General features: G+C 49.4%; 8 protein-coding genes across 8 annotated transcripts; 2 read left to right on the top strand and 6 right to left on the bottom strand.

Annotated features, from left to right (window-relative positions):
• Window positions 1-5,363: 5,363 nt before the first annotated feature.
• Window positions 5,364-6,988, top strand: DEU56DRAFT_76435 (uncharacterized protein). The gene is made up of 6 exons (XM_041350896.1): window positions 5,364-6,008; window positions 6,069-6,233; window positions 6,297-6,495; window positions 6,591-6,674; window positions 6,744-6,817; window positions 6,883-6,988. Exons 1-5 carry the CDS (start codon window positions 5,543-5,545, stop codon window positions 6,805-6,807), a joined length of 978 nt encoding a protein of 325 aa, XP_041203247.1. The 5' UTR covers window positions 5,364-5,542; the 3' UTR covers window positions 6,808-6,817; window positions 6,883-6,988.
• A 2-nt stretch (window positions 6,989-6,990) lies between these two features.
• DEU56DRAFT_832533 (uncharacterized protein) lies at window positions 6,991-8,868 on the bottom strand. Its single transcript, XM_041354592.1, has 3 exons — window positions 8,788-8,868; window positions 8,156-8,732; window positions 6,991-8,101 (listed from the first exon to the last, which is right to left on the bottom strand). The coding sequence occupies exons 2-3, from the start codon at window positions 8,697-8,699 to the stop codon at window positions 7,104-7,106; spliced, it is 1,542 nt and encodes a 513-aa protein (XP_041203246.1). The 5' UTR covers window positions 8,700-8,732; window positions 8,788-8,868; the 3' UTR covers window positions 6,991-7,103.
• A 135-nt stretch (window positions 8,869-9,003) lies between these two features.
• On the bottom strand, window positions 9,004-9,890 carry DEU56DRAFT_832532 (putative cyclase). Its single transcript, XM_041354591.1, has one exon. The coding sequence runs from the start codon at window positions 9,691-9,693 to the stop codon at window positions 9,028-9,030; it is 666 nt and encodes a 221-aa protein (XP_041203245.1). The 5' UTR covers window positions 9,694-9,890; the 3' UTR covers window positions 9,004-9,027.
• Window positions 9,891-10,102: 212 nt separating this feature from the next.
• Window positions 10,103-10,971, bottom strand: DEU56DRAFT_832531 (putative cyclase). Its single transcript, XM_041354590.1, has one exon. It carries the CDS (start codon window positions 10,880-10,882, stop codon window positions 10,142-10,144), a length of 741 nt encoding a protein of 246 aa, XP_041203244.1. The 5' UTR covers window positions 10,883-10,971; the 3' UTR covers window positions 10,103-10,141.
• DEU56DRAFT_832529 (3-hydroxyacyl-CoA dehydrogenase) lies at window positions 10,972-12,374 on the bottom strand. Its single transcript, XM_041354589.1, has 8 exons — window positions 11,875-12,374; window positions 11,779-11,810; window positions 11,640-11,724; window positions 11,519-11,586; window positions 11,447-11,467; window positions 11,310-11,385; window positions 11,243-11,249; window positions 10,972-11,190 (listed from the first exon to the last, which is right to left on the bottom strand). The coding sequence occupies exons 1-8, from the start codon at window positions 12,338-12,340 to the stop codon at window positions 11,037-11,039; spliced, it is 909 nt and encodes a 302-aa protein (XP_041203243.1). The 5' UTR covers window positions 12,341-12,374; the 3' UTR covers window positions 10,972-11,036.
• Window positions 12,375-13,315: 941 nt separating this feature from the next.
• DEU56DRAFT_832517 (uncharacterized protein) lies at window positions 13,316-16,280 on the bottom strand. The gene is made up of 15 exons (XM_041354588.1): window positions 15,904-16,280; window positions 15,770-15,848; window positions 15,590-15,717; window positions 15,520-15,537; window positions 15,453-15,474; window positions 15,314-15,397; window positions 15,047-15,258; window positions 14,685-14,919; window positions 14,370-14,637; window positions 14,118-14,320; window positions 13,989-14,057; window positions 13,614-13,935; window positions 13,489-13,561; window positions 13,404-13,430; window positions 13,316-13,343 (listed from the first exon to the last, which is right to left on the bottom strand). Exons 1-13 carry the CDS (start codon window positions 16,124-16,126, stop codon window positions 13,499-13,501), a joined length of 1,926 nt encoding a protein of 641 aa, XP_041203242.1. The 5' UTR covers window positions 16,127-16,280; the 3' UTR covers window positions 13,316-13,343; window positions 13,404-13,430; window positions 13,489-13,498.
• Window positions 16,281-16,752: 472 nt separating this feature from the next.
• On the top strand, window positions 16,753-17,374 carry DEU56DRAFT_76293 (uncharacterized protein). Its single transcript, XM_041350768.1, has one exon. The coding sequence runs from the start codon at window positions 16,955-16,957 to the stop codon at window positions 17,285-17,287; it is 333 nt and encodes a 110-aa protein (XP_041203241.1). The 5' UTR covers window positions 16,753-16,954; the 3' UTR covers window positions 17,288-17,374.
• A 302-nt stretch (window positions 17,375-17,676) lies between these two features.
• On the bottom strand, window positions 17,677-18,951 carry DEU56DRAFT_832503 (uncharacterized protein; the record flags this gene model as incomplete). Its single annotated transcript, XM_041354587.1, has 1 exon — window positions 17,677-18,951. Exon 1 carries the CDS (start codon window positions 18,817-18,819, stop codon window positions 17,677-17,679), a length of 1,143 nt encoding a protein of 380 aa, XP_041203240.1. The 5' UTR covers window positions 18,820-18,951.
• Between the last annotated feature and the right edge of the window lie 1,773 nt (window positions 18,952-20,724).

The following is a 20,724-nucleotide window of genomic DNA, read 5'->3' as shown; positions in this document are numbered from 1 at the left end:
GGCAAGGGGAGAACATAATACAAGTGCGAGGAGCACCAGAGGCTCTAGATTATCTTGAGGGCGACGGAAGCCAACCCTCCGACGAGGGTGCTCTGGTGGCTCGAGGGCGGCAGGACCCATGATAACACGCTGGAGGCTCTAGGACGACAACCAGAACCAACCCTTCGACGAGGGTACTAAGGTGACTCTCGAGGGTTTGAGGGAGATCCTCCTAGGAGAGGGTTGTCTCAGAGACGTGTTGTGTCCTGCAGAAGAACCGGGTCTGACAGACCGTGGGAAGCACTGAAAAGTGCTGCCAAGGGTGATCGGGCCAACGCCGAGTCGTGTTGTTTATATTTATTTACGCGTTTTGAATCCCCTTTTGTGTCAGTGCTTTGGCTTTGCTTTGAGCGTCTGACGCAATGACGCTCGGTCTACAGAGGGGACGACTATTGTGTTCTATGCATTGTGGCCAGTCAGGTACATGCACAGTCCACATAGGCCTTAGCTGTGGACGGACGACATGCGCAATATAAATGTGCAGATTTTTGTTGGGCTCTTCAATCCTTAGCCGTCTGCGAACCAATGGTGAGTATTCCTGGTCCCCTCTCTTCTCTCCACTGACTAGTCGCATAGCCTAAATATACCGCATTCGAACACGTGAGCCCGCGCCCTCTCCACAGCCTCTCGTCCTTCAACGATGTTTGCGCCGAGTCGGATGTCACCAGTAGTGCCACCGACTCAGACGACGAGCACACACTCACTGCTTTCGGTGATGTATCCCTCACCGAAGAATATACGATTAGCTCAGCTACAAACGGCAGTCGTCGCAATCATTTGTGCTTGAAGTTGACACGCCCGTTGTTTCCTAAGAAACGAAAAACGAAGGTGCGTGTCGCTTCTGTACAGGTACTTCTACTCTTATTGACGTTTCCTATAGAATCCAGCTGAAAAATTCACTGACTTATCGGGATCGCCACCACCTCCCTCTCCTCTCTCACCTTTCGATTTTTTTGAATCATTTCGTAGACACCCTCATCAATCAGACAAACGACGTACTGCTCAGCCTTCGCAATCAGACAGTACTGTTGAGGCAGAAACCCAACCTCGTGCAGCTGACTCACAAGAGTCTACCTCTAGTAGCTCTAATGATTCAGACTATGAACCAGGGCAGTCGATGGTTGCGAAGGACGTTCCTCTCGTCGCTGAGGTTCCTGAACCGGCCACCAATGCCGAAGTGGGATGTCAATAATTGAGTCGCGCTGCACGTATTCATCAATGTAGTATTATTAAGTATTATAACAATTTATACCCAAGTTCCAGAGTACAATTAAGCGTCCATGGACCATGTGTGATGAATGGCGAGGTAGTTTAATTGTGACAAGTGCATGTCGCACATACATAGTCAACTGCACACAGAGAGGCCAATATACATATGCGAGCGAGCGCACAGAGTGATGTCCGGTTTCCGGACTGCCAGCCTGAATGTTAATCAGTTGTACGGTAATTATTTGGAAAGTCACCAGCGAGAAGAGATGAGGTTCGAATGAAATATTGAGAGATTGTCGGAAATGTCAATACACACTGAGGCATCATCGTTATCGTTGGCGTTGAAGACGGCGACCTAGAACAAGTGAACCGAATTAGAAAGTCTGACGTTGATATACCAATTCCATCGACTTACGTCGGGTACTTCAGCTAAATCACTCCTCGCCGATAGACGTGCCGAACGATTTAGAACGGTGATCAGCGCCAACCGAACGATGTTCAAGATTCAGAAGAGTGAGGGCAGCGAGGGAAACCGAAATGAAATGACATCGCATCGTCTCTGGTTCTCTCGCTGCACTCAAAGGTCTGGTCCTCTCTGTTCATCGCAAGTCGGGTAGTCGACTTTTTCGTGTGTGCGGTGATTGGCTAATTGAATGATGACGAACCTTCAAGTTTCGCTTTGAGGACAGCGAGAAAACCCCGGCTATGGATGTAACATCCTGAGATCTCTCGTTGCCCCAAAAATATTAGTCTTCCCTTTTCGCCGCAAGTCGGGAAGTTGCTCTCTCGTGTAGTCGCTTATTCGTCTTTGTACGACGCCGGTGATCACCCTGCAGAGCCGAAACATGTGGATCAATATCAGACGTGACTGAATATAAGTGCCATGGGGCGCACAAGAAAACCAATCAAGGTCTGAAACAAACCAAGTCGAGGTATCAAAAGCATATTCAGATTGGCTAGCAATATTTTCTCACTGCGTCTTCAATCCCACTCGGTCTACCTGGTGGGGACTTCCTCAGATAAGGAGTCGGTTGTCGAATCGATCAAATCTGAAGTCGAGTCAGGAATCCTAGCATCAGCATTGGAAGTCAACTCATTCAACAAGGCACGTACTAGAGCTAGGGCTACGCAAATGCAGAACCCGTGGAGCTGTTCCGAATAGTGACACTTCCCCTCTACGCATTGTGCTATCAGGAGGAGAAACTTTAGAGGGCTTAACCCATGGTCAAATTGGGGGGGCGTACGCGCAGCATAATAAGCATATACAAGTGAGCCCAGAGAGAGGGCTACATCTTCTCACTATGTCCGGAAATCGTTTGGGGGCGGGGTCATGGTCACCAACGAGGAAAGATAAACTTATTGTGAAACGTTGGGATAGTCGTAGAGTAGGCAATGAGGGAATGTGTGGCCTGCTGCTCTGAGAAGAGGTTGCATGCTTATACTTATAGAAATCGATAAAGCGGGTTCTACGAGTGATGAGCGCTGATAAATCCGCCATTTTTTGACCGATCATGATGGGACTTTGAAAGAGCTGCGATGTGATGCAAGAATGGAAGCATTAATTGACTGCATGGGTATTATTCACACATGGGCTTAAGTACTTACTGCGTCCCTCGAGGTCCATTCCCATTCCCATCTAGTGGGCAAGTATGAATCTGACACTGCCCAGTGCTAGAAGACGATATCGCAAGTTTCTCTACCATAATCTAGGTCTCAGCAAGACTAGCATTGTGGGCATGTGGATGGTGATTATGGAATGGTGCGACGCAGGAACAGAAGCATCATCGGAAGCATGTTTTAAGCTTGGTGAATCTGTATGAGTATCCCCCAGAATTTAAGAACAGCTTCAATGACATGGTGAACCGATGTGGATCACTAGATGAACCAGTGGCAAAACTTATTGTAAAACCGGCCAAGGCACATGGTCAGTTCCTTTGATCCACCACGCAGACACCCTGGTGCTACATGGATGGACGATCAATGTGGTGGGCGACGAATGGGTTTCTCCGAATGAGCATTTCGGTCGTTGCAGGATCATCTACAGATGATAGTGAGTAAAATAAAATGAAAGCACGAAGATGCAGACGCACCATTAAACCTGTATGCATCACTATTTATGTATGTTCGCCCATCTACACTGGCAGGAGGAGGATACCAGAGAATGTTTTCAAATTAGACGCGAGATAAGATTACGAGGCCTGCCTTTCTTGCTCGATATGGGAGTGGCTCTCATCTGGTCCACGATGACTCTGGTCTTGGAGGCCTTGCGCGACTGAGCATCGGACAAGAACTGCGGGAGACGCCTGGATGACAAGCGTAAAGAAGGTAGAGAGGAATCAAGACGGGGGGCAGGAGAGTGTTGTGTATCAAAGGACCAGATGACAGATCCATACCTGATCTCCCACCAGGTAGAATGCCTAACCTTCCAAACTCCTGTGTCTTGCTCGGGCTTGATGGACGTCTGCATAAACTTGAAGCTACAGAGGAAGCTTCAATTGAGCTAGCTCGGTAAAAAGTCAACGGAAGATACGGAAAATAAACGAATGGCACAAACAAAACATCCGGCAAAGCGCACAGCAGGAAGGATGAGCGTAGTCTCAGACAAAGCCTTGGCAAACTAGTAATCGAAGGAATGATTATCGGCTTTTTGTAAAACCGTTGTTATACTGTTGATATCGATACACTACGATGCATCATCATCATGCGTTGGATGCAAGGAAGCATAGAAGGGGTAACAGCAGACGATTGTGATCGTTGGCGTTGAAGCTGGTGACCTGGAACAAGCAAACTGGGTTAGGAAGACTGACGCTGACATATCAATTCCATCAACTTACGTCCAGTACTTCGGCTAAATCACCCCTCGCTGATGGACGTGCCGAACGATTCAGGACGGTGATCAACGCCAACCGAACAATGCCGAAGATTCAACTTTGAGCGCAGCGAGAGAACCCGACATTAAATGACCGCGCATCATGACTGGTTGTCTCACTGCGCTCAAAGGACTTGTCCTCTCTGTTAACCGTAAGTCGGACAGTCGACTCTGTTGTGTGAGCGGTGATTAGCTAACTGAACGATGACGAACCTGTTAGCTTCAAGTTTGAGGGCGGCGACATAACCCAACGTGTGACATCGGACACACTATGAGATCACTCTCTGCACCCAAAGGACTGACTGGTCCTTCCTGTTCACCGCAAATCGGAAATTTGCTCTCCTGCGTAGTCACATATTCGTCCTCTTCACGTTGCTAAGTGATCATCCCTGCGGAGCTGCATATGTGGATCAATATCAATGTGACTGAAGACAAGTGCCATGGGGCACACGAGCAAATCAATCAAGGACTGAAATCAAGTGAACACGTCAAAAACGTATTAAGATTGGCGAGCAGTGTCTACTCACTGTGCCTCGAGTCCCACTCTACCCGGTGGGGACAGCCTCAGATAAGGAGTCACTAGTCAGTGGTACCGTCGAATTGATCAAGCCTGAAACCGAGTGAGGAGCCCTAACGCCAGCATTGCATGTTAACTCATCCAACAAGACACTTACTAGAATCAGAGCTGCGTAGACGCGGAACACGTGAAGCTGAAGATGCGACATGAAAAGGAAAAAACTGAGACGATATTTTATGGACAGTATATATATGTGCGATGGATTGAATAATTGATACAGTCTCCCGGTTGACGGTGATCTTGTGTTGTGAGTGTGCCGAGGCCTGACAAGACAGACCGCCCAAAGGCACGTGCACTGGATTTCAACGTTTCAACGCGTAAACAAACATCAACAATGCGGTCGATGTCCTCAGATGAGTTCTCGATATTCAATCATGGTTCGTCAACAAAGACTTCATCCATAATCCACTCCCACTACCACTCAAAACCTTAGCGTGATCCAGCGAGGTTGATTAGAGTATTGAAGGAGGATAGCGTGGGAGCTGTAAGGAGCCTACACCAGTAAATGTAAGTAAGTTAGCACTTCGTGAAAACCTCTATAATATGATATAGCACGGTGGGGAGTCTCAGGCCTCAGGACCTGGATCCCACTATTTAAAACCAGTCTTGCAATATATGGGTCAGCTAATATTCTCTTCGACTGTTTCTGCATTGTTAGTTTCTTTGACGGTGGTTCGCTGATAAGAAATTATTGGTAGCTAAGTCACTCACTTCGTTTCGCACTGGCAAGACTATCATTGAACAGAATTCGCATGCCACCGTCATGACTTCATTAATGCGTGGCAGGCCCCTATTTTCTTGAATAAAAAATACTTCAAAGCTCCGTCTCCTATGTCTGCTCCTCCACAATGTCCACGAAGTCTGAAGTCTTTGATGACACCACGTCCGTCTCCAACCCACCTCCCACGTACGATGCAATTTCTGCGTCCATACCAGCAGATTTTGCCCAGTGCAAACGATCGGTATTTTCCTTCCTGCAATCCACTCAAAAGCGTCGTGCAATAGTTCTCTCTCGCATCCAAGGAATTGTCTCCTCTCCAGATCTCACCCCTTCATCTGTCGGGCCAATCCTCGACTCCTGCGCTGCTGCTCTGCCAGCAGCAGAGTTCTCCGACCTCCTGCAACAACGCAACATCGAAGACCACACAGCGCTGTATTGGGTGATCGTAAAAAAGCGGCGAGAAGTCCTTTGGGCGTTCACTAAATTCATTTCCGAATTCTCGCCTGCTTGCTCTTCCGACTTACGACTTGCGTGCTTGATAATTAACGACCACGATCTGTTTATGCGGCTGAATTTGGGGGACAACGTTAATCGTACGTGCATGGTCCACAATGTCCCGAGAGAGCGTCAGTTAACTAACCGCATGCTGTCAGCCAAGGACAAGTCTTCGAGACGCATATTGGGTTGTCCGCAAGATAAGATTGAGGTGCTCCGGGATGGACTGGCCGAAAACCGCTACACTGTTCGTTTGGTCTTTAAGAAGTTCCAGACACGCCTGCGTATTATGCAGGAATTTTCAGCAGAATTTATCGTCCAGGGTATGTAGCCCATGTCTTTTGGCTTGTTTTTTTCACGCTGATCGAACATATTGTTCCCTGAAGGACGTATATGGCTGTTGCGATTTTATATGAGAATGGACGGGAAGTGGTACGTTGAGTATGCTCTTTCTGAACCTAGCCCGCCGGTGGTGCATCCAGACGTCGAAATTATCATTACGTCCCACAGGCCGCCGCCTGGCTCGGGTAATCCGGAACTACTTTTAAAATTGGAATGCCCAACACACACACTTGCACCTAAGGAGTGGGTGTATTATTGCCACACATTCGACGGTATACTGAAGTTTTTGTTGTTCCTATGTAACCTTTCTTGGTTTCCTTGCTCTGGTCAACACACAGATCGTATGAACGTTACAAGGTCACTGAACCTGCCAGGGTCATATTTGCAGTGTTCTTCCCGTTAAATGATTGGCTTATGGACGAGTAAGTCCTCGTTTTCCATCGACGTGTTTTGCAAGTATCCGTGAACTGACTCGGGTTGTATGGTTTTAGTGATACTACATATGTAGACTGCGATGGCACCCTAACTGTAGCATTGAAGATGATAATTGCATAGTGCTTCGTTAGTCAGTCCATCTCTTCGATCCAAACAAGCGCTCGATGTCACATTCATAACACCCCTCGCATACAGTCTACAGACAAAACTAGGTAATCATAAACCAAGATAATGAAACGCACACCGGACACGTACATAGAGCACAAGAACATAACAGTGAATTACAGCAGACAATCCCCATGGTCCGTCATGTCGCCTCCAATACAAACGATAAAAGACGGGGGTGGTGCTACATACAGTGATTGCGAAACAACTAAAAACGACAAAAAAGGTGCATCTACATAGTATAGGCGCTATCACCACACGATGGGCCGCGCATACATGCTGCTTGCGTAGGTGGGAGCAGCGACTGGGACCCATGAGGTCGGTGGTAGCGGCGGCGGTGGTGGCGGGGCGCGGGCTGGGACGTATGAGTATGGATACCCCGGCGCGCGCGGGAGGTGATAGAAGGGTCCAGGCGGCGCAGGGGGCTGTACGTGGAAGGGCATGTCTGGAAATGACGATGCCGTAGGGAACGACGGGCGTGCAGCGCTATTGGAAACCAATGCTTTGACGCCGAACGTAGGTGACGGAAGCTCCATCCACCCGTTTCTCCCTGGCGTGACGTGGTTTCCGGGGCTGAAGGGTGAGTCTGTATCAGAGTCGTGGTCACCGCCTTGTACGGTGCTGGGACTCTTTTTGTCTCCCTCACTGGGTGATGTGGAAGGTCCTGGCGAGTGTAGGCTGTCGGATGAAGATTTGGAGTGATTACGAGGCCTGCCTTTCTTGCTTGATACGGGAGTGGCTCTCATCTGGTCCACAATGACTCTGGTCTTGGAGGCCTTGCGCGACTGAGCATCGGACAAGAACTGTGGGAGACGCGTCGATGACAGGCGTGAAGAAGGTCGAGAGGAATCAAGACGTGCGCGAGATGGTGAGTCGGGTGGGGTGATTGAGGTGTAGAATCCTTGGTCGTCCTTTTTCAGGCCTGGAGGAAGGTACTGGTAGTTACCGTTGATGGCTGGGAAGACAAAGTTGACTGGGGTGGGAGACGAGCTCGAGCGTGAGCTGGAGTCTGGTGAGGGGGATATCGAGAATTTGGACGGCGGGCCTGATTTGGGGGTGAAAGCTCTTGCGGACCCATTGAGAGCCTTGGGTGGAGAAAGACCACGACTATCTAACACTGGAGAGGGCTCGTGTACCTCGACATCGGAGAATGCACTCCTTTGTGTGGGCGTGGAAGGGAGCGTATCAGATTCGGTAGATGGTTCTGAATCGTATTCCAGCGATGAGAGCGGAGACTGGGGGCGGCCACCTAAGGAGAAGATATGAAATTGATTTGCAAGAAAAGTGAAAATCTCAAACGCACCGTCAAGGTCGGAGGTGGATATAGGCCGGGATAGCTGGATATCCCCAACTAGATCCTGTGCGAGTTCAGTCCACCGAGACCTCGCAAACTCAACCTCCTCTTCGTCGACGTCAACTGACAACTTCGTCCAACTAGTATACAACTCGTCCAAGGTGATATCAGGCATGATGGAGTGAGCGAATCCAGATTCCAGTTCGTACGGCTTCAACACGTCTTCTGCAACTTGAACACCAATGAATTTGTGGTTGAGTGGCTCGGAGAGTGACCATTCGTCCGCAGAGTTATGGGGTAGGGTTGTCGGATCTTGAGAAGGTCCGAATGGTTTGGCTTTCCAAAAAACAGTATAACGACGTCTTGGACGCGAGGTTCTGAGCAGAGAACCATGGTAATGGGGTGGCTTTGGATGGGAGACAGGTTTTACGAGGGCAGGAGAATGTTGTGTGTCAAAGGACCAGGTGACAGACCCATACCTGATCTCCCGCCAGGTAGAAGGCCCAACCTCCCAAACTCCTGTGTCTTGCTCGTGCTTGATGGACGTCTGCATAAAATTGAAGCTACAGAGGAAGCTTCAATTGAGCTAGCTTGGTAAAAAGTCAGCGGGAAGAGATGTAAAGTGAACGAATGGCACAAACAAAAGAATTTACGAGCATCCGGCAAAGCGCGCAGCAAGAAGGATGAGCGTAGTCTCAGACAAAGCCTTGGCAAACTAATAATCGAAGGAATGATTATCGGCTTTTTTGTAAAATCATCGTTATATTGTTTCCGAACCCCACAATCCTCTACTTTCCCACCCCTCAAAGCGGGGTCAGCTACGTGTCACTCTGAACTCAGATCAAATATCTACAAGTAATTAGTGTAATCTTCTCCAATAGCTAATCCGACTCACCTCCTGCGGACCAAGCTATCGCTCTTATCGGCGACCCATCGCAATTATCTAACTTCAGCGGCAACAAGCTCACAAACGGGTCCTTCAATCCCAGTACCTCCTCTATACCCCGCAAATTCTCTGCAATCACTCCTCCCGCTCCTAGTATCACTTTGTGCACTTTGCACTCAGGCAAGCACACATCATCAGGGCTCAGCGTATCGCATCCGATTACTCTCACTCCCGTCTCCATAAGCTTCTTCGCCGCATCCAAATCCATGTACGGGTGTTCTTCGTAATTCTCCTTTCCCCAGTACTGCGACCACCCAGTGCATATGAGCACAATCACCCCCTCGTGCATCTCCCCCTCCCATTTCCGCATATCCTCCCAGGTGATCATCTCACGTGCTTTCTTCCCCCTCACATCAACCACCAGCGCACGACCCACGAGCTTCGTCAAATCGTACTTGTCCACAGTCAATCCGTCCCCAATGAAATGGTTGGGCGCATCAATATGAGTCCCCGTATGAGACCCCAGCGAAATAGCCGTCACGTTCGCATTCTGTTCCGGTATACTCGCAACTTTCGTCATCTCCAGCTTTGGGTGCCCCGGCCATATCGACATCGGGCTCTCCGTCGACGTCGTCAGCGTATGGGTGAGGTCGATTATCATCGCGGTCGTACCACACAAACAAACTGTGGGAGCCACGGTTTTTCAGTCAACTTATGGAATGATCATGACATTATCTTGACATGACTCGTTTACGGCTTGCGGACATGTTACATGTTTTTTTACATACAATATTTGCCATCTATGTACCGTTGGAACTTGGAAACCGCGGATGACCGGACAGGGGTGCGACCGTTCGCGTCCTTCTCTCAGCTCGAGGCTGAATACTATATATACAAAGACCGAGGTGTCTCCGTTCCCTTGACATTCAGCGGGTCACAAGAGCGGGATGCCTGCTGGCCGCCCGAGTTCCGTGAGAGTTTCCATATATCGCATTGCAAAAAACATGCGGATTAGAACATTGTATTCTTGTTGTATTCAGATACGGTGCACGCGGTGGGTCACGAGATCCGTATATTTGTATTCATGCCAAGACAAGAATGTACATCGTCTACCTAATTTCCTCCATCCACCCGTATGCCCGGACAGGAGCCCCATCCGCACCGTGTAAGCTCAGAGGCACAAGACTCACCCATACCTCCCCCTCTCCACCTACAAGCCCCCCCAAATTCGTCAAATTCTCGCATATCAAACATCCACGGCCCAAAAGAACCTCATGCATCGCAAACGCATCGTCCCTCTCCTCCCCTCCTCCCTGCACAAGAACAGTCTCATCCGGGCTCAGCGTATCAACGCCCACAAGCCGCACCCCCATCTCCACAAGCCCCTCAGCGACATCTTTCCCAAAATACGGATGATCAAAGTACTTCCGCTCGCCCCACCATCCGTCCCACCCCGTCCAGAACAGCACCATATCGATCTTCCCTTCCGACCGCGGCCCAAGGGAAGCAATCGTCCCACCAGTACTAGCAGTAGCCCTATCGAGGCTCTCTCGCACGTCCCGCCACTCAATGTGCCCCCTCGCCTGCGCTAGGTGCCTCACATCGACGATCAAACCACGCCCCACGAATCGCTCGAGAGAGAGCTCATGCAACTTTTGGCCCTGCGCGAAAAAGTGAAACGGAGCATCGACATGCGTCCCTGTGTGCGTTCCGAGCGAGACAGCATGTACAGTGTATCCGTCAGTGGGGATGCTGCACACACTGTGCATCGCGAAGGGGGGATCTCCGGGGTAGACGGTCGTCTGAGGCGTGAGGGGATGCGAGAGGTCGACAAGGGATCTGGGAGGCATTTGTGAGGTCTAAGATGTTATTGTTGTTGGCATGCACGAGAATAGAATAGACTTTTGGTTTGGTAAGTGATCTCTCACATGACCTGGCATAGGGGTTATTCCGGAAAAATTAGTGTTCTTTGCACGTAGATAGATACAAATGGTGGAGAATTTATCAATCGTTGTACTCGTAAAATCCCCGACCGCTCTTCTTTCCAAGATACTGAGCATCCACCATACGCTCAAGTAACACCGAAGGGCGATACTTGGAATCCGACGTACCATTGTAGAGCGTCTGCTGGATAGAGAGGCAAGTATCAAGACCGATACTATCTCCCAATGAGCGACGTAGACAACAACAAAGATGATAATTGCACTTACAAATCAGCTATGGTAGATTGTACACCATCATCAGAAAGACACAACACATCGTGCTACAGCAACTTACCTAGTTGTAGTGGCCCCATGGGATGCGCCATGCCCAACCTGAACGTCTTGTCAATATCATCACGAGTCGCAACGCCCTGGACACAATACAAGCATTAGTAAACCCGCCAATCAGTAAATAGTGTCGGATCATCACACCTTCTCTAAGCACATGATCGCCTGCGATGGAATTGAACACAGCATATGCGAACAAGAGACAGCAGCACTTACCTCGTTGATAAATGGCATAAGTAACGCGTTCGACACGAACCCGGGCACGTCCTGCGACGTAGCAACCTCTGAACAGAGCGTGAACAACAAAGTACGACGATCCAGCGAAACAAACAAATACCTTTCCCGCATGCTTCAGCGAATGCGCGTGAGCGGTCTAACGTGTCTTGCGACGTTTGCACCGCAGATATAAGCTCTACGAGTTTCTGACACTCACAGTATCAGCACACAACTCAAAGCACAATAACCAACCGCATCACCATGACAGGAACAGGGTTGAAGAAATGCAGACCTTAAACACCTCCCATCAATACATCAATCAATCACCACCCACACCATCCCAAACAAACACTCACCAACTACCCTCCCAGACGCCGCCTTCCCCACTTCCCCCGCCGCAGACGCCCCCTCAGGAATAACAGCCCCCGCAATCTTCGTGATACTAATCGAGGATGTGTTGGTAGCCAAAATCGCATCCGGACGGATCTTGGCCGCGAACTCACGGAATATGGCGCGTTTGAGGTCGAGGTTCTCGGTCACGGCTTCTACGACCATGTCTACGTCGCTCATCGATTCGAGAGCGTCTACGGCTTGGATGCGTGCGCGCGCTTCGGCTGCGTCGGACGGTTGGAGGCGGCCTTTAGACACGTCTTTAGCGAGGAGCTTGTCTATGAGAGAGAGCCCTTTGGAGATTTGGTGTGCGGATTTGTCGTGGAGGAGGACTGGGACTTTGGCGTGGAGGGCGGATACGAAGGCTATGCCGGTGCCCATTTGGCCTGCGCCGAGGACGCCTAGTCGTTTGATTCCGTGGGCGATGGACATTGTGGTTGGGTTGAGAGTAGGACCCGAAATCACGTGTAAGACGCTGTTTGCGGGGGCAGGTTATTTTGGCCGCGATCCTCTTGTGACATGTAACGCTCTCAGGGTCTTACTAGAACCACAACAGTCATCATTTTCACGCTGCTATACAGCAGCTGGTGCACACGGTTATAATATTATAATCCTGCCAAGTTATTCTCTGCAAGCCGCATCACTCAGGCTGACAAAATCATAACACGTCAGCGATCTGCATGTCGACGTATACGTCGCTATGCCACGATCCTACGGCTCTCTTTCATGACTCTCGGTACCTCGTAGTTCATCGATCGATCATCGATCAACTACGAGGTACTCAGATTCAAGTGACCAGTCGAATCCAAGTTCGGGCAGCGTTTGTAGAGTCCATACACCCCCCCAGCTATGAATTCCCTAGTCCGCAATTCTAAATCAGCTGTTGCACATATTTACCGACAGCAAGTATGTCCAGCTAGCATTATGCGCAAATGTACATGTAACAGCGTCGTTAACGCCTCGTGGCCTCGTTTGAAGTGGGGCGTGTCAAAGGCTGGGAGGGAATCACCCTGTTACAACCGACTTTGAGTGGGGCGGAGGGAACATCATTATATGGCATCTTAACAGGATTTTGTAGGGCTAATTTGGTTCAATCGGTGAAGGACATCCATGCGAACGCACAGAATTTGCATTTCTGAAGGGCTTATAGCTGACCTTAGAATGTTTTATTACAGACTGCCATATTGTTATCAAAGCCGGACAGTTTCGACACGTCGTCATGTGCAGGCATGGAAATTCAGGCTGCTGATCTCAACGATTTGTCTTCTTTCCGGACAAGACAAAGCCGATTGGAGATGGAGCAAATATGATCGTACATCCTTTTGAGATGAGAAGCACAAGGTCCTCGGAGTTGTTGCGAAAAGGTGAAGGTCAAGATGATTGGCCATTTACCGATATCCGCTAGTGAGAGAGTACACATCCATGATCAAAGTAGCTTCGTTTCATCGTCCAATGGATATACATAAAGTATATACTGCACGTTACACGGTAATGGTAATAGTGATGTCCTGATGATCAGTAACCGTACGCAGGAAACCGCCGGTCCGTCATCACGAAGACCTACAAAGGTTATAACAATATACCTCCAATTCATGAATACTGAGCCTTGATAACATCCGCCAGCTTCTCTGCTGTCGCAATAACCGCACCGGTCTGTAAAAATCATCAGATTTCACAAAGTGCTTTCAGAACGTCCATCACCCACCGGGTGTCCTGAAACCAACTTGGGGAAAACACTCGCATCACACACCCGGAGACCTTGAGTGCCATTAACACGCAAGTTCGAGTCCACGACGCCACCAGGACCCATCGCACATGTCCCTACTGGGTGATATAGCGTCTCCACGCGATCCCGGACAATATCAGCAAGTTCTCCATCACTGAGACGAGAGAAGTCATGATCAAGCCCAGGGTGCGTGCTGTGCACGTCGGTGACAGAGGTGGGCATGGGTTCTGTGTGTGCGATTTTGAAGGCAGCACGGATGCCTCGAACAAGCACATCAACATCGTGCTTGGTCTCGAGATAGCTAGCCCGCCATAATGAGTACACAGCAGGGGTTGAAGTAAATAGGTATCCAACCTAGGGTCCATGAGCGGGTTATCCCAAGGATCGGCAGACTTAAGAAAGAGTGATCCTTTGCTTGTGGGACTGGCAGTACGAAGATGCGTTGGTTCATTTTGAAACAGAGGATCTTGATTAATTGCTTACCGTAATAAAACAATAAGGATTTGATATGCCTCTAAAGTTTTTCCGAGAAATTCGGTGTGAGAGCGAACTGCGCCGGTACACATGATGAGCTCGATGTCAGGCGCGTCTGGTCCTGAATTGGCGTCCTCGATGGCATGCTTGTACTCCGCGGGCGGAAAGAGCGCAGAATCGTCTGATCGGAAAAATGCTACAGCCTCGGAGATCTACGGTATTATTCAGAAAGTATATCAACGCAAGGAACGCTTGACCAACGTTTGAAGCGAGCGGGCCAGTGCCCCACACTTGATATCGCAGCAAGTCTCGCATGAACAGACACGTCGTGCGCATGTCGTGAGGCATAAGATGGTTGAATGACTTTCCTGTCTTTCCTTTAAGCCGAAGAGGGATTGCTGGGTGATCTAAGAGGTTAGCACCGACGCCGGGAGCGTGAAGCACTACTGGGATGTTGTGACGTGAAAGCTGGTCAGCCGGTCCGATGCCAGAAAGCATCAAGATATGCGGAGAGTGTATGGCGCCGCCGCTAAGCCGGAGGTAAGGAATTGCTTAAGACATATCACAGTTGCTTACGAGACGATGACCTCCTTGGTCGCTCGTGCATGGAACTTGGGTCCAACTCTGCCCGCATCAGATTTGCTGGCAAACTCAACACCTGTTGCACGCGGGATGCCACTGGAGGTGTCAAAGAGGACCTTAGTGACACGGGCATGGGTGACGACTGTCAGATTTGGACGAGCAAGGACGTCATCAGTGAGGTACGCAGACTCCGCAGTCACACGAGTGCTCTTGCTATCAATGTACGTCACTGTGTGCCAGTCATTCAGCGGTTGTGGGTATTCATAGTCACCAGTCAACTCACTGATCTGCGCAAATCAGCAACTGGTGTCAACGAAACACAACACGTTTGTTCAGCGGAATAGTTTAGGTAAGACACACCTTATTGGTCCCCTTCGTCCCTTTGGTCGTGCAGAAGTCAGGCGAGAAAGGGATCCCGGCGTTCATGCTCGCCTGGACAAAGCCTGCACAGCCAGGCCAGATGTGTGCGCTGTATCCAATCTCAACGGGCCCATTGGCACCGCGAAGGAGGGGATCAACGTGTGGGAAGCGCGGGTCTGGGTTGTATTTCTCGAATTTGCGAATATACCTGGAGCAACAGGGATTAACGGAATGGAAGGACACACGGTGAATGAATTACGTGCTTGCTGAAGTTGGCCCACGACCAGGATTTATCACCAGCAATTTCCGCCCACTCATCGAAATCGGACGGTGCACCATATTGTGCCCTGGAATTGTAGGGGTCAGATTAAGATCAACCTACGGGAATATATTACGACCCACATCATAGCATTCATAGCGGAACCTGAGGGATATCAGACGACTCTTTAATGATAGAACGACCACTTACATCCTCCAAGGAGTTTGGCTGACGAAGGGGAATCAGCATCTTAACTAAGGAGTCGATCAGTATGACCTACCGCGAGGCCAATATTTTTTCTTGTTTCCTGCATGCTGCTGGGGTTCGGTATAAAGGTGATAGTCCAGTGGGGTGCGGAATAGTTGTAAGAATCCAGAAGGAATCTTACTTTCTACGACATCTTTGGAGCTGTGAAGAGATTCAAGATCTTCGAAACCACGAAGGCCTCCCAGACGCTGACCTTCCACCGGCCTCAATAAGTAGAACCCGCAGGTTCGGGTCTTCAGAGAGACGTGATGCCAGAACACATCCTGCTGTGCCTGGACGAGATCAGGTCCACGAGATATTCTAGCTGTTGAAAATATATTATCGTACCTCCTCCAACAATTATGAAGTCCCATTCGTCAAACTCGAGTCCGTTATCATTGAGTTTCCTCGCTACTTTCGCGTAGTCCGTTACGAGCTTCGGTTGTTTCACGGTGAGCTGCTTGAAGATGATCGTTAAGGCTACGGCGCTAGCTGCTGCACCGAGAAAAAGTCTTGTGTGGGTGACATCCAAAAGGTTGGGCAGCTTCGCAAGCGGATCGATATGAATCATGACTGTACGCGGGATAGAAGGGGTGTGCGGAAATCGGATATATTTAAAAGCTCCCTTCTATACTTACATGACACGTTGGTTAGGTGTTCTTCGTTATCATTCCTATATATATATAGGAACAGAGTTGCAATCAACGCTGTCACGGAAGTACTTGTGAAACCGTTTACTCCGATATCCGATATCCGGTGTGCGGAAGTAATGTCGTCACAAGAAGGATGTGTCTAGGACGACTCTAGATGCAAATGAAGCGTGGAACTGAGGGTGAAAGAAAATGAAAGTCGCATCCTCAGGGTGCTCACCATGCCGCTTGGTCCAACTGACAGCCTTGCGGCGCTACCGTTCTTCGGAAAAGTAAACCGATCTTAGGCCTTTAACGTACTCCTCCGAGATGAGTCGATGGTGAGTACGAACGACTCGCTTCAACCGCAGTCTGCAAAAGATATGATTCTGGGTGGGGACTCTCGAAGACGACTTCATTAACGTCGCAGTCTTTACGACTGTGCCTTACATTGAAGTATATTCAGGCTTACTATGATCTGCGAGGCACGGCCCGGGGACAGGCAAAATTTGGACAAAGGATGATCTTTGGGTCTCCAATAGTGAAATTTCCGGCCGAACATCAAAGGGAGCCTCTGAAGGCCTTTAATACTACAGTCTCGAGGTCACACGACTTCCTCATTTCCCCAGAGCTCTAACGTTTCTTTCCCATTACCAGGACAATCGATTCCAGCTCTGTTTGTATTTTAGCGTAAGTACTCGTACTCGTACTCGTCCTCACCCTGCATTGAATCTGCTCCCACATCGCATTGCTCTACCCTCCAACAAAAGATGCCTGACGTAACACTAATCAATGACCTTGACCAAGACATACACGTTGCTTTCTTCGTAGGCGTCCCTGCTAATTGGAAAAACTACCTCAAACCCGGAGAACGCTGGAGAACGCACCTGGCGAGTCTCCCGCTTCACTTCGAAGCGCGTAGTGTGCAGAGTCACGAGTTCAGCCATAACGAGTCCTGGGAGATGTTTGCAACCATCGGAGGCGCTTGCGCTGCTGGTACTGCTTCAGTAGTATCAGCAGGTGCTTTACTTGCTGGCGACATGATTGCAGGCATCCCCGTGGTTTCGGTACCGCGCCAACCGACAGAGAGGAACCTACTTTAACATCATTGAGTTTCGTCTCCCGAACCTCCGCCTTCGAGGAAGCCAATTCGAACACAGCTCATACAAGCTCATATCTGAACTATCGGGGGTGGGTTTTATGAACAACCGTGTGCCTTTTCAAGTGCACGAGCAACACTGATAGACGGTGAACAAAGCAAACAATTGAACACCGGTTCGATTCCATGCGGGATCAATAAATTTTAGTATTTACACTGAAGCCAGAACTTCATCGTAGAAGTCGGACGATGAGACTCGCTATATAAAGTAGCGGTAATTTTAGGAGGATGCGTTTACTATGTATGTACATAAAGAATGTCCATAGGGTGCCGAGAAGTGGATATATGTACAAATTCATAATACCAATCATATCATAACGCCCCAAGTCCACTTTACAACATGCTTGCCCAAACTTTCTGCCGCCAATCATGAGTAAGCCAGAAGATGTCAGAAGGGAGCACAATTCCAGAAGGGAGAACCTTTAAATGAACACCATCTGATTGAATAATCTCCTCTCCGAAACTTCTCTGATCCAACGCCTTTATTTTCTTCATAAACTTGGGAATACAGCCGTGGTGGTCCCTTAGCAGGGATGCAGGCAATGTCAACAGCTCGACATGCACATCGATTTCATGGCTGTTCGACAGCGATGATATTTTAACGAGGGGGTCGATAGCAAGCAAGTACGGCAGTGAGACAATTTGAAGGCTTTTGAAAGAAGCCCATGGAGTGACCTCCATCCACAAAGGCATGCAGTAGGATGTTGCCCTCGACCGGAGGGTGGATGAGGTGGTTGAGAGGTGAGAGATTGATTGTAGGAATGCAGATCCCTGGGGAGTGTCCGTGAGGCACCCCCACCATGCGCCGCTGGTGGGGGGCTTCGAGTCATACGACAGGATGAGGGTTTTGGTGTTCCAGGGAGGTGCCAGTGGGGAATGTTCGTTGTTGGCATGTGTGGCTGCACGGGACTTCCATGCATGTTCCAGACATCCTTCAAGAAGGTCCATACTTGTCCAGTCAAGGGCAATGGATGGTGCAGCGAGTAGCACCGGAGAGAGGAGGCTGATGGCAAGCGGACGCTCAATCAGTGTATAGCCTGAGGCCCGGATGCGGTGCAAACGGTAAGGTGGGGGATCGCGGCTACCATGGGGTCCGATCCAGATCTTGTGCACATGGGGAATGTAGTCGAAACGGAGGTGGTTTGCTTTCTCCGCGTACATTTTTTGCATATGTAGAGCATGCACGAACACTCTCACTGTGTCATTGTCCCCAAGCAGTATGGTATGGAGTAGTCCTGGAAGTACCGTCCGCCTGACAGCTCTGGAGAAATGACAGAGGGCGCGTGCATTAGAATATGGACTTTTAGAGGAATATGGAGCAGTCTGATCAAAGGTGGGTTGTGCGTAATATCTGAGGATGATGAGGACAAGCTCAACTGGGAGGTAACTAAATGGAAATGTGGTAATAGGCTTCATGACGTGCGAGTAAGATGCGAAGCTGGTTTGAAGGAACCCTGCCTTTGATACTTGCCTCATGAATTGTGGACCGGTCGGAGCGTAAACACACAAGGCCACAATCGCCACATCACATGATCCATTACTGAGTTGATGTGTTCCTGGGCAAATTCCACTGTCCTTGAGCAATCTGAAAATCAAACACTCAGTAACGCAGCCTTGGTGGCCGCCGGCTCGAACGCCAACAACCTCAATACCTACGTTTTTTTTCCCCGACCGATCCACGCATACCCACCACCCCCCATCCAAAGTCACACGGAAAGTCCCTCACCCGTTCCTCGAACTACGCTTTCTCCTTGCGCGACAGAGGTTGTCATCCATGCACACGAAGCGACGTAAGTGAGAGCACACCTTCGAATTTCATAGTATCCAGCTCCTCATCATCCTGATCATCGCATTTAGTATTGTGAAGAGCAAACTCATTTGGTGTCCCGTCAATAACGGGAAGTCAAGAACGTGTCTTTCATGTCGTATTATGAGCAAATTGGGAAAAACTGCACCTGAGGTCGCCATATAGCACCCTCCGCCAGCTCAGGCCTTCGACATATGTGTCTATCCATGGTTCGGAGGCACCGTTCTTGACCGCCATGTGTATCCGAACCTCACCACGTCCTGGTGACTTCTCGAGCGAGAAATGTTGTGTGAGAGTCTACGAAGGACTAGGATGTTCACCGCGAAACCGAACCTCAAACGATCCACGCGTAGGTGATAGCTGGTCTGTAAGAATCTTGGAAAAGACAACGTGAGGCATCACGGGTCAGATAGACAGTAATAACTCTCCGAGGCATGCACAAACTCCACAGTTTGCAGGTCAGTATAGGTGTCGACCTCTTTAGACATAAAGAAAACAGCAACTTCTGCCGCATCCGAGTCACAGACGATCGTTTTTGATGGACGGCACGTTGAACGCACTATGCTTCATTCAAGCAGATTCAAGTTACCAGGTGCGCCTTCTTGTCTGACCACCAATTCAATGGTAGGACGCGGATGTTGAGCATGTCTGCCTCGGCTACTCGTTCGCCGGATAGAATGTCTGAGGACCGAGCACAAAGTGCTGACACAGAAGGCAAGGGATATTGAATGCGTCCAAGCTCGGATGTCTGCCATGGAAGGATAGAACGCGCAAAAGACGTCCAGGCTGAAGACATGCAACTTTTTTTTCCTCCTCGCAAGCCCTAACAGGATCCAAGCCTCCTTTGGTATAAATCAAGGGATTCAGTCCTCGCACGAGATCTTCAAAATGCTGATTTTGATTCATGAGAAAGACAGTACCACCGTGACTGGCATGATGTTCTGAGGAAGATGTCAGTGATTATTATGAATATCCGAGCGTTCACCAAATTGCCGGTCTCACGCCGAGGGGCCGTTGTCTTCGTTTGTGTTCTGAGCTGGCCCCATCAGACTTACATTAAGTGACTGGCTGAACTTTGGACCGTCGGAAACAAGTCGGAAGTTGGCCGGAAAATATTTGATGTCACGGTGTGTATGTCACGGTAACAGCGTGTTGAAGAACTGGTCTTACAACAGCCAGGTTACAGCACACTTGCTCCTGGTCGATATCACTCGTAGTCACTCGTGTTATTGCGAACGTCAAAGGCCATCTTCATGGCACCAAGTCCCGACTGCTGACCACCCACCATTCCTATAGCCCCGCCCGTTGCAATGAGAAGCGACATGCTCTACTTCATTGATATCGATATCGGCACTGGCTCTGCTCGTGCGTCTCGTCTCGTCGCACCGAACGATGAGATTCAAGTGCAAGCAATCGGCAAACAATATTGGGAGCAGATTTGTACAGTGGTGAACTGAAGAACATGGACATGTCGACGGTACTGCTGTTGGAAGTGGTGTGATTGACGTGTATGTCATATTTCATCAATATGCCCACTTCAATATGGATGCTACTAGGGTTGTAGGGGTCAATTC

Source organism: Suillus clintonianus, assembly GCF_016758775.1.
Source record: "Suillus clintonianus strain FC179 chromosome Unknown DEU56scaffold_117, whole genome shotgun sequence".
Lineage (NCBI taxonomy): Eukaryota > Fungi > Basidiomycota > Agaricomycetes > Boletales > Suillaceae > Suillus > Suillus clintonianus.
Note: the sequence above shows the minus strand (reverse complement) of the source record. Positions and strands in the feature narration are given on the sequence as shown.